This window comes from Manduca sexta, unplaced genomic scaffold (genome assembly GCF_014839805.1).
Source record: "Manduca sexta isolate Smith_Timp_Sample1 unplaced genomic scaffold, JHU_Msex_v1.0 HiC_scaffold_1732, whole genome shotgun sequence".
Classification (NCBI taxonomy): Eukaryota; Metazoa; Arthropoda; class Insecta; order Lepidoptera; family Sphingidae; genus Manduca; species Manduca sexta.
In genome coordinates this window covers 1-13,689 of record NW_023592626.1, presented here as the reverse complement: position 1 = coordinate 13,689, position 13,689 = coordinate 1, and the positions used below count along the sequence as shown (strand labels likewise).

Sequence of the window (13,689 nt, the reverse complement as noted above, 5' to 3'; positions counted from 1 at the left end):
CAATAGAATATCGACTGACGAGAAATCATTAGGTACTCCTCGACACTCGACACAATTATGCCGGCCTGTTGGAGTCGGATATACACAGTCTGATCCCGGATCGCGACGTTCTTACGTGATCAGACTATTCAATTCCACTATTATTCCCTATGTATAATACAGTAGTGCAAGTTGAAGAGTTACCTGAACCATAGTAGAAAATCTTCTGTACTACAGTATTTTTGTACATACCCACTAAGACAAGCTTGAAGAATATACTGGTTGGTGGATGAGTCGGGACTTGACATTCGTAGTATCCACCGTCAGCTGACGTCGCAAAACGTATATGCAATGCCCAATCCTGTAACAAAGATTATTATTATTTTCTATCCATAGACACTAGATAGACCAATTGAGAACGAGATAAAGTGTGCGGCCAATCTACCTCTTCGGTACTCCTGTTTATTTATAATCTCGTTGCTCAAAATATCACGGGAATTCTAAATTCAAAATCATCTCATTATTCGTTTGTTCTAATTTCAAACACAGAAACCAGTACGCGCAAATATTTATCTATCATAAACAAAATTCGAGAAACAATTTAAATTTGGAACCACCGCCAGTCAGCCGTGTGTTAATTTGCAAATTAAACAGAACAAGACAAGTTTTATCAGGGCCTCTAGGGAATGGGCCGTTGAAAGCGATTCCAATGTTGACAATAAACGGTGGTTATCAAACTGTCTAGCGTTGTCCAAATGGATTTTGGTGTTTAATTTTCATTTATAGCGTGGCCGGTCTGAATGATGTGGGTTTTTATTGCTTTTTGTCAGGACAGTTGATGATTAGATTCATTTCGGCTTCGATATTAATTAATATTGTACTATTTTTTGACCAATGACAACATTTATTTGATTCCGTATAAATGAGTAGTCTTTGATATTACAGATATAGCATTACGCCATTTTCTCTTTTGAAGAGTAGGTAGAGGTGTAACCCACATTTTAAAGCTGTGATACATGTAAACCTACTTTTTAAGTAATTAAATTTTAGCTTTATGATAAACAAAATATTGTTGCCAGTTATAATGTAAGTATACTATACTTTTGGATTATCTTCCTGTTTTAGTTTTACTGGCAACACTATCTATCTGGTTCGCCCCTATCCCGTGCGGGCGTATGAAATTGACTTTTTATACTTAAATATATTTTTTTTTTCATAAAATTCTGGCTAATCATTCAATATCTTGCCCTATAATATCTATAAATTTCGGCTAGTGACTCAATATCTTGCCCTGTAAAACCAACATAACTTATATATTAGCATATCCTTGCTGCATACAAACTCCGAAATAAATAAAAATAAAACAACATTAAAACTATTAAAGAACAATCAAACACCTTGTTCAACCGACACGGTTATCAAAGGTTGTCCATAATCAATAATACAGTTCAGCATTGGCCTTTATCCAAACAACTGTCATTGCCAATAACTGAATTGGTTGGCGGCACTAATCCTGTACTGTTTAATGCTCGGATTACATTTCAACTGCATTTAGAATAATGCTCTGTTGACCTGTAGTGGCCTGTTGGGACGGTTAACAGCCCTAAACTTGGCAGAGACTTCAATCATAATCATGTTGAATATAAATCCGAAGTTTGTGTATGTTTATGAATGAATGAATGAAAATACTTTATTGTATGCCACATACGATTACAATACTTCAAAATATGTAGATATTTCTTAAGTAAAGCTAAAATTAGTTGCGTGAATTTTATTATTGATAATATGTTAATTTATATCGGTCTAAATTTTACAAAATTTGATTCAGCGGGTCCGTCTATTTATTAGTAACATTGACTTGTAACAAATATCCTTACTAATATAAATGTAAAATTGTTTGTTACCCTTTCAATGCTATATAACTGAATCAATTTTAACAAAACTTGGTATAGGGTCCAGCTATTCTTATATGTATTGTACGTGGTAAAATCCGCGAGCGTAATGCTGTATTTTCATAAAAAAGTATTCATTACATCTGGGACGAACCTCTGGTCCCTCTGACGCAGCTGCGAATCCAAATACTTTAATTAAAACAAAAGGTTAGGAAACATTTTACGCAAAAAACAATTCTCAGTTCATATTGTTAGTAAAACAAAAGTTTGTTTTCAATTTTAATTTCAATCACGATATTAAATTATATTTTTTTTTACTTTTGTTTGGAGGTACTTCGAGCCTGTTTATTACATACAAGCATTATGTTTTTTTTATTGCTTTGAATGGCGAGACGAGCTTATCCTTTGTCTGATGGTAAGCGATACGACCACCCATAAACAGTAGAAACACCATCCAACACCATGAATTACAAAATATTGTTTGGTATTTCACTGCGCTCGCCATCCAAAGCCATGATGTGTTAAGTCTTATTATGTCCAGTAGTTACATTGGCTACAATGTCCTTCAACCGGAACACAACAGTCACTACACACTGCTGCTTGGCGGCAGAAATGGACATTGCGGTGGTACATACCCAGGCGGACTCTCACATATGAGAGACCTACCACCAGTGTGCTTTGTCTATTTCCAGCATGTTAATTAATGTCACATATAATATTAATTAGTTTAATAGTTGCCAATTGAAGCATAATTAACTTATACCGTGTGTACATAATTATCGTTAATGAGACATTGTTTCATAATTAAGTCGATATCGTGAAGATTATGATCTAAATCCATAGCAGTATTATCCTACTATCAGAACTTGATTCGTTCGAACAAATCGTTTTATGAAAATATATCTCTATACATGTTATAAAACAATGTCCCCAAAAGCTGCCTGTATCTGATAGATTTTCTCAAAATCCACTGAACGGATTTTTCTTGAAGAAGGTTTAAGTTAATAGTACATTACGGTTTTATGTAAGTTAACTGATTTCAGTTAACTAACATGAAACTGTAATGTTATAAATATAAAGTAATCGTTATATTTATAACGATTACTTTTGAAGGGAATAAAAGAACTAAAAAAAGTAGTAGTATATTTTGACATCACATCACTAAAAAAAAATATTATGACGGGCCATATAAGGAACAAGGCTATCTTCGGTCACTCTACTTTATAAATAAAAGTTCTTACATCCATAATTCTAAGTACAAATATATTTACTTTCATGCTTCAAAAGTCAAAAGTAATTGACAAACATAATTTATTTTGCCAACTTAACTAGTTTTAATCAAATTTCTGTTCCCTTAAATTCTGAGTACTTTCATTTACCTGGAACTGCCTTTAGCAACTCAAATATTAATACGCTTGTTAAATTAAGTAAAGTTTACTTGGTTATTGCGGTAGACGGTAATGAACAAAACAATTTATTAGTAGAATGTTATAAATAATTTCTCATCTTCTTAGTCTATTGCTAAGGCGGCGATAGCCTAGTTGGGTGTGGAACGGACTGCCGAGACGAATGTCCGCAGGTTCAAAACCCAAGGGCGCACACCTTTGATTTTTCTAAGTGTGTATTCTTTGTGAATTATCGCTTGCTCTAACAATGAAGAAAAATATCGTGAAGAAACCTGCATACCTGAGAAATTCTCTATAATAATTTTGAGGGTGTGTGAAGTCTACCAATCCGCACTAGGCCAGCGTGGTGGACTAAGGCCTAATCCCTCTTATAAGTAGAGGAGGCCCGTGCCCAGAAATGGGACCGTAAATAATACAGGGCTGATATTATTATATGAGTCTGTTAAGTAATGACGTATATGTACAAATCGTGGCATGCTTCTAACATATAAAACGGATGGTAATGATTTTGTATCATCACTACCAAATAAAAATTATAATGAATGAAACTCTACAGTATGGTTAACCTTAGGTAAATGACAGTAATCATCTTCAAGTCTGACGTCTGTTGATAATGATCCTTATGGTAATGATGTTGATATCGTATCAGTAATGACACAAACATTGGCGTCTACTTTTGGCTATATTTACTTACATTATGGTAATTACATTATAATTTTACTGATAGTAGACCTTTTATAAGTGAGAGTCCGCCTGGGTAGGTACCACCGCAATGTCTATTTCTGCCGCCAAGCAGCATTATGTAGTCACTGTTGTGTTTTAGTTTGAAGGGTATTGTAGGCAGTAACTACTGGACATATTAAGACTTAACATCTCATGTCTCAGGATGAGTGAGCGCAGTGAATTACATAACAATAGTTTGTAATTCAAGGTTGGGTATTTCTACTGTTTACGGGCGGTCGTATCGCTTACCATCAGGCGAACGGCACGCTCGTCTCGTCACTAAGACGAATATATATTTCTTTTAATAAAAGATTATGGTAATGATATAAAACTTACTTTAACATGTCTCCCGTGCGCTGAGAAGAATCGATTATCAGCACTGTAAGTTACTAAACCAACTGACAGTAGGGAATAGTCCTTTTTCCTTATCCAAGTTACCTGAAAACATAGTTCATTTGAGTTTCCATTAAACATTTTCAAGTTTTGTACAAAATAGAACAATTTTCAATAAATAATTAATTTCATTTTGAAATGTTTCACTCGTAGTTTTATTATAGAACTAGAAAATTGTTGTGAATTTTGTATAAACGAGATAGCGAGCAGCTTGGTTAAACATAGCTAGTGGTTTGAAACAGGTTACCACAAGCTTGAAGTTATGCCATGAAAAAAAATATTGTTCATAAAGGTTACGTCAAGCAGCGGACGAGGCGAAACAGCGACGCCTGCGATCGACTCTATGAGATACATTCATATTATAAAAAAGTCCCCTTTTCTGTCTGTATGTTATAGATTTGCTCAAAATCTACTAGCTTTTTATGAAATTTGGTATGGAGATAGTTTAAGACCTTGGGAAGGTTATAGACTTTGTATTCCGGGAAAATATATAGCGGAATTTTATCCTGGAAAACTCCTTCACGTAGGCGAAGCCGCGAGCAAAAGCTAGTATTCTAAAGCATTAATCAGTATATTACAACTGTTTACATTCCACCAGAACCATCAGCCTTCACAGAACGCGTTCCGTGTCGCGTTCCGAGATCAGCCTGTGTATGTCCAATACCAACAGGCCAGCACAATTGTGTCACGGCCGAGGAGTAATCATCTCTTGTCCATCGATATTCTATTGGACCCTATTCCACTTACCATCAGGTACAGTAGGGCCACTTGTCTGTACCCGTATTAAAAGATATTTTAATATTTGCCTAGTGGAAATTGTATTTCACTAAATCTATTGGCATAGTTTTTCAAACCGGCCAGGGACCCTAATTCATATTTACGTTTACCAATACCTCAGTCTCCGATATTGGCGAGGCCTTAGTAATTTATTCAACAAATAAACTTGAAAACGAAAATGGCGGGGTTATTTTTATTGGAAAATTTATGAAACTTATCAGAAAACCTATCAGATTTTAATCAAAGCCCATTTTCTAAATGACGTCTACACGTGGGTTTAAAGATAGATTTAAACCCAACCAAGCATGTGATGTAGATTTAACTATGTATCACAATCTAGACAAATAAAATTCAAATATCTGTAATTTTGAAATAAGAATTCCTAATCATAGCCTAGATCGTAAGTAAACCAAAGAGTTTTTTATTAATCATCTGTTTATGTATTCGTATTTTAAAAAAGTCTGAGGCGAGATTAAAGAGAATGAATGTCATAGATGAAGAAATTTTGAGACAGAAATATTATACAGTATGTATTTTTAGTCGTGGGACCCATGTACTAAAATATACGTAACAAGAAAAAATATTAATGACAGAGTAAACCTAAAAAAACGAAAATAGCTCTCGAAGTGTGGGTACCCATGTTGGCTACTTTTTAGACCCATCTTATCGCTTATTATCAATATGACCTTTAATGATCCGTTTTCTCTTCATACTTTAAACCTGGCTTTTTTATATATCAGTGGTAAAAATTGAAGATCCTTTCACAAGTTTCTCAACTAACCTCAAGCATTCTATAGGTAACTGCGTACTGAATAGGTAACGTTATAAAATGTACATGTGCCAGCGATGGTATGTAATTACAAAATATGATTTGAATATTTGAATCACAATTCTAGTCCTTATTGCTTCGTCAACTCAACACAAACATCGCTTCAGTACACCGACGTCTTAGTCTCAATTCTCATAGATATGCCTTTGACGATCGAGGTTTCAGTCACATACCTACGATATTTGATCAGTTCCACTGTCCCCAGCAACGCTCTACCCACAATACATATTGACTTTATTATATTGAATACATATATCGGAAATTACAGACCTTTTCTGGATATTACGTAATAAGAATTACATATTCCAGTAGAACAAACAACAAAATTGTGTTTGAAAGATGTAATCAAACATACTTTTGTAAACAATGATAGAATTCCAATATTTGATGGGTATGGATAGGGCCTCTTTCTGGCGAGGTAAATTACGTTCCATAATAATTCAGGTTGTTTACTGAGTAATTTTTGGATTATAAAAGCATGGATAAGTTGTATGAGCTGTTTTGGTATTTGTAATGTTTCTATACAAATTACTGTTTGAATATTTTATTCAAAATTTTACTGCTTTGTAGGTATTTCGAGTAATTCTCAACATATTGAGATCGTAATTATTTTGTAAAATCATTGATTCTAGGTTCAAGTCAAAGAATAAACAATGAAATACTATATCATTCATATGGTTTCTTGGTTTGGTAAAATAAAGAGTAAATATTCTTAATTAAAATTTAAGCATCATATTATGATAGGCTGGAGAAAATAAGCATTACTAGATATCATATAAAAAATATTGAAGGTGTCATAAACTATCAGAAACTAACCTTAAAATATTAGCAAAAGATGTTTACGAACTTCACGGCGTACTATGATAATATTATAACAATAAACGCAAATGAAACATCTGAACTATTAATTTTGATGGTTTGTTACGAATCTAAACAATCTATGCTAACATTCCAAATGATATTCAACAAGAATATCATTTATCAGATGTAATCAAAAATTAATCAAGAAACCTGACTTAAAACAAATAGGTATTTACCATGAATGAATTTATTTTAAAAATAGAAGTTGTAAATGAGTATGTGAATCCACTTGATCGTAAATCTATGACATCTACAATACTAAATGATAGGTTGGCGCTTCCACCAAGCTTATTACACATACATACATAGTACCACGCCAGTAAAACCAAACTTAAACCAATCTTAATGATCTTACAAATCACAACATTTTCATTCCAATTTTGTCAGCAGTTGGTCAAAGAAGCTATTTTGGGAGACAAATCTACAACGCAGTTGTATCTTTCCGTTTGACTTACATTATGTATTAAAAAAAGGGTCGCGAAATGTGAGCTATTTAGGAGTTTAATAAGTTTCCCCGTTCGATAAGACCCGTGCTAGCTTGTTTTACTTTAAATATATTTCGATTGTATGAATGCATAAATCACGAAAATTTATTACACGAATAGTAAGTATTTGAATGTAGGTTATTTATATGCAAAACTTTGTTACAGTTGGGACCGCAGGTACCTATGTTGGGTTCTACAGTGTGAAAACAGAATTTATATCAGCAAATAGATTAATGTTCAACACTTCTGGGTTGTTAGGGTTTGAAGTCGTTCGTACACCTTTGACAAGAGTTTTGACATCACTAAACTGTTCTGCCGTGCTAAACTCAAAAGCGGTATCTCAAAAAAATCAAAATCTTGATTTTTATGTCGTCAGATAGCTTAAAGAAATACCCATCTAATGAACTCACCTAAATAACGGTATCTTATTTAGAACTCCTTAAAAAAACCTTAAAAGAATTTATCTATCTCAGTTTTACATACAAAACTATACAAATATATTTACAAAACTGTGACTATCTCGAAATAACATGCCGTTTTTGCGCTTAGCACGGCAGTGTTGTCCACTTAAATTTTTATACTTGACGATAATTTATTTAAGTTTCGTGATGCAAATAGTATAAATCATGTAAATAAGATACTTACTGTATTTTCTGTTATATCACTAACTTCACAATGTAGTATCGCAGTCGTGCCTATCTGGGCTATAACTGTAGTACAATTTTCAGTCAAAAATATTCCACTTTTACCACTTTTCCCACTTAATTTATTCACAGCCGAAGCCGTTGAGTCTCTGTACATTTTCTTTACTTTATTCAACGATTTTGATAGTGACGTTTCGTCTAATTCCTCAGCCAGTTCTTTACTAGTTATTCTATTTTTATTATGCCTTCTATTTAGCTCGTTTACTTGCTCTTCTATAATGTTATCTATATTATTTACATCGTCATTATAATCGTTATCTAATGTGGAGGATGAAAGGCGTAGAGGTTTCGGTAATTTGGGATACGTTGGGTGTACACTAAGTGTGTATTCAGTAGTTGTTGGTATTTCAGTTGATCCATAGTTTTCAAATGTTGTGTAAACCATTGTTGTTGATGTAGATGTTGTTGTTCTTCTTCTGTGACCTGGAAACATACTTTATGTACACGTGGCGTAATAAAAAACAGTAAATTAAATATAAAGTTGGTATTAATGTTATCAGTTTTAAAATTACATTAATAATTATTAGACGCTAAATGCGAGGGACTAACACAAACATTGTTAAATACGATGAACTAGAAAATATAAAACATAATATCTAATCGTATATTTACAAACTTGTAAAGGATCTCCATACATCGAGTCAAAAGAAGTTACACATAAATCTCATAAAGGTAAAAAAAAATTTAACCTACATCTTTTTATAATGACCCAAATTCCTCTAAAATAAGACTTATTTTTAATCGGCTTAAAAGATTTATAGCATTTTATATACTCCATCAAATTCCAATAATACAATGAGCTTCATAATCTTTCTTTTATAATTAAATTCAAGAGTATTCGTAAGATTTCAGGTGGGCCGTATTTCAATTAACTTCATTAGGTAATAATATTATCTTAGATATAACCTTGTAATTATCGAACAAGTTAGGCATTTGCCTAGAATTACAATTAATTGGCAAATTATCTTTGTGATTATTCAAGAAATTCGTCATGAAATCCATATGAACTTGGTATGTGTTAAATGCATATATCATTATTAAATTAATGAGTTTTACGAATTCAGTGAACAGTGATGCGAGTTGAAAACATAAGAAGAATAGTGACAATGTGCCGCATCGTAGATTTTACAAGTGACACTATAAGGTAGTAAGCGTAGTGGACTCCAAATATGTCCCTCGCCAGTCGATATAATTATGCCGGCTGTTAAAATTCTATTTACCAAATAATTGTAATTGAGTCACCAAGATTTTTGGACCAAAGTTAACTTTACCTACGTGGTGTGGTTGACAAAACGAGTTCTAGCGAACCACCTAATGGTACTAACTGAGACAAATTATGAGCATTCTTCCCAAAGTAGTGGTACATTTATAAACCAATCAAAACGCATGATCTATATAAGTCTTAGCATTATTACATTATAATACCGGAGTTACCTATTCATGTCTTTAATACCAACTCATTTAATGTATTTAATGTGAAAATTGTAGCAAAGTATACATTTCAGAGAAATTTATAATGTGTATTACTTCGAATTGCAGTAAAATATAAGCGAATTTCGTCGAAACGTTTGCTGATTTCTGGTTATGTGCACACTTTGCTGTAAAATGGGGTCATTTTAACTGTAGTAGCAATGTACTTGACATGCTTCAATGTCAAGCTCAGTTAATGCTTTGCAATATGTGATAGTTTGCAACTCAAAGGATACGAAGATACTCGATATGGAGTGTCCAACAACTACTAATAGTGTATCATGATTGTCTCATCTGTTACAGTTTTGGATGACATTTTCCATCAACCGTATGACGTACTTTGTCACCTAATTGTCAAAATATTAGTATTACCAACGTAGTCTGGGAACGAACTTCGTCTACTGTAGGAAGTTGGACAATTAATGTTTCTAACTCCTACCTTTTTATTTGATTGATTTCGTTGCGGAATAAAAATAAAACAGTGCTCCCTGAGACTCGACGACCTAATTCTCTCACTGCTCGGTGCCATAAAATGCGTGCCACTGCTGATCCGGGCTTGCAGGAGTTGTAGTGGTGGGTCTATGGGCGGAAAAGTCTCTAGTACTGATAGTAGTTGTGTAAAATACTAGTGAAACCTTACCTTTCTTGTGATGTCTCGTGAAGTTCCCAAATACGCTACCGAGCCTCTGCTGGTTCCTCGTAGTGCACAACTCTAATGACTTCAAATCGTCAGCGTTCTGCGCGACCAGTATAGATGACTTCTTCGACTCCATAGCACTGCTCAGCAATTCAATTTTGAGCAAAAGAACGATAGTGACATAAATTAGTTTCGGTTCTCTACAGCAATACATTGTTTTTGACACTTGCACCTGTCACATATGCAAATCACTTAAATTTATAGTCATTTTTACACTGTTATCTGGTGATGCTTCTGTGTTCTGTTGTGAATTGATGGTGCATTCTGTAAAGATAGAAAGATTTATGTTAACATCATTCAAATCAGATTTGCTGGCTCGACATTTATACAGGGCATTATGACATAGCATTACATATCATTTTGACATAGCATTACAAAATAAAACCATATACTCGTCTTTTACCTTTGTTGACATTGTGCGAAAAATCATCCTAATATTTTCATCAAAAATCCTGGTTTTAGTTTTCTGATTTTTTAATCATTTTGTAGTTTAATGCGAATATGGCGTGTGCGTGGATGTATTTCTTACTGAAATTATGTTGTTGCCGCTGCAACGAATTCTCTTAGAGTAGAATTAGTGGCTTTAGCGCGCAAAATTAAAATTACTTTATATTAATATTTATTTTGTACGAAACTTACACTTTTTTATTTTACATCTAATGCCCAAGTAACTTATAATAAAGTGTTTTTACAGTACATATGTGCCTTCATTTAGTAACATGATGTTAAAATACTCTGTATAGACGGAATAATGCCTACGTATTACTGAGTCCTTTAAGGTATATTGAACTTTGTTACATAAAATATTGTTCGTGGTCTGCGACTGGAAATTAAATGTCTTAGCTTCAATAAACTCGATGGAGCGTGGTTGTGCCACATGATGTATCTCGACCTGCTTTTATTCTTCGAGCAATAAGGGCGTGGGTTACAATAGACTTCATTAGAATACTTCATGTATTTTTTTGTAAGAATAATGTAATAATAAACTAGTTGTGCCCGCGGCTTCACACGCGTAGAAATTAGTGTCTCACCAAGTTTTTCCCGCGTAAATCCCGACCCACGAGATTTTTTACAACTACGCCCTTTCAAATTTAGTCGTTATATTTCAGCCAATTTACATAAAACCGTAATGTATTAACCTAAATTTACCTCAAAGATTTTAATATCTTTTTAGTGAAAACCATATCACATAAACACATACAGACAGCTTTTGGGCATTTTGTTTATAACCCAAAAAATTTCACCACATACAGTCGGCAAATTTTTGGGGCTTTATTTTATAATGTGTATCAAGATGGTAGTCATACTACAACCGTAAAATTATTTGGAATTGGTTCTATGGCGACATAAATAACAATCCAAAGTAATCTATTTGCTGATGGTATGATATATGTATTCGCCTAAATAACGGCACCGTAGACAAGGTGGAAACAAAGTCTCGCGTTCCTGGGTCAGCCTGTGTACATCTGATTTCAAACAAAACTGCATAATTGTTACTTTTTATATATTGCTTTGAATGACGAGACGAGCTAACCGTTCGCCTGATGGTAAGCGATACAACCGCTAAACAGTAGAAACACCATCCAACACCTTGAATTACAAAGTATTGTTTGGTATTCCACTGCGCACGCCATTTTGAATTGTGTTAACTAAAGAGCATAATTATCTCCTGTCAGGCAATACTGTATGTAGATGTCACTCTACTTATAATGCATTGGAGTCACTTTGCCATTAAGAAAGAAAGCTACGCTAGTGAAGATTGTACAAAAAATCCAATAAATTTCGTTTTGTTCGTTATTAAGCGGTTCGTAGTTAACTTCATACGTTTCGAACCGAGCGGACTACTGCGTGGACATCTGCAGTGACCGCATGCCCACTCAAACGCAATTACGGGATTTTCATTCTCTTAATGCTCTTGGTCTTGGCTACCGGTCGCTTTTTTACATTTTACCTTTTTACTTGTATGTCTTTAATATTGCTCTGCAGTGGTAAAGAGTGCATACAACACGATTCCTGCGGACTTCCCTTTTAGCTTTATTTACGTTAGTCTTGGTTTTGTTTTCTCTTAAATTGGTTACGATATATTAACTAAGCCAATTTTATTTGCTTCGGTTTAATTTTGAAAAATTTCACCCTTCGCAACTGCTACTCCGTCTTACATGAATGTTGATTAAATGATGTATTTCGTATCTATGATTAACCAAATTTCAATTTTTCCTTTTTTTGCAACTTTTTCTTTAGGTGACTTGATTACAGTTCCATTTAATTTAATGAAATCCCGAGTCAATATCATATCATCATCATCATCAGCCAAATAAAGTCCACTGCTGAACATAGGCCACCCCCAAAATTTCCAGACAGACCTGGCGAAAGCCTGCATCCAACGTGTTCCTGCGACCTTATCATAATATCAACAATATAATATAGTCATGACAATTACAACAAATGACTAAGTATTATGGCGAGTAGTCGAATTTCTAAAATCCAATTTAATCATGTAAGCCCGCTTGACCGAAGAGGCTCATTACTGCACAAATTGTAATAGCATCCTACGAAATTAGTTTCAATTGTCATTAACATGCACCAGAGAATGTGTGGTTTCATTTAATACTCATAAATCTCATCGCCAATTTATTTAGTACACTTCAGTGCTATAGTGCATTTATCGTAAATTCCTATCTGAGAGTCAAAAGATTGCCAGCCAAATAAGCCTTTGTGGATTGACATTTAAAGATGTTGTGGCTAAGATAATGCTTTGGAGGTCTTCTAGGTGTACTGAATGTAATTCATTGACATCAAAATTAAACTATTTTACGGATTTTATCGCGGTTTTAATTATTTTAGTTTTCTCCCAACGTTTCGAAGATGCAACTTTCGTGGTTACGGGCGGATTGAGGTGTTGATCCGCAAAAGCCAGTTAAAAGTCTACCTACATTTTACAATTATGCAAAAATGAATTATATTATGACCAACACTTCAGTCCGGCCCATAACCACGAAGGCTGCAAAGTCTTCGAAACGTTGTGAGAAAATGAAAATACTAAAACCGCGACAAAATCCGCAAAATAGTTTCAATGTAACAACATTCGCGTAAACATAACCAATCAATACGAATATAATTCATTTTGAAATAAATATAAGATTGTCATTACTATATTCCTTATAACAAAATCTTTATTAAATAACTCTCATTACTAATTCTATTTCGAGCTTTACAGCGGTATAAACAGTATAGCTTAACCGATAAGCATAAAGTGTACAGTACACGTAGAAGGAATATTCTGTACATCTATCATCATTATTTCAATAAGGACTTCATAATCATAATAAAAGAATATACCACTTAATACGTATTAGTTTAGAATTTTATTATTATACTAGCACCTAAGTTGGCGGTTTCGTCTAATCTTTGCATCTATTACAATTAAATATTAACACATCTTTGTAACAAACATGATTTGGGCACAAATTTTG

General features: G+C 33.7%; 1 protein-coding gene across 1 annotated transcript; it reads right to left on the bottom strand.

The window, feature by feature from the left end:
• Positions 1–183: 183 nt before the first annotated feature.
• On the bottom strand, positions 184–10,476 carry LOC119191638 (the record flags this gene model as incomplete). Its single annotated transcript, XM_037445527.1, has 4 exons — positions 10,160–10,476; positions 7,991–8,472; positions 4,337–4,438; positions 184–340 (listed from the first exon to the last, which is right to left on the bottom strand). Coding segments are annotated over exons 1-4 (952 nt in total), but the record flags the coding sequence as incomplete, so codon positions are not given.
• Positions 10,477–13,689: the final 3,213 nt, after the last annotated feature.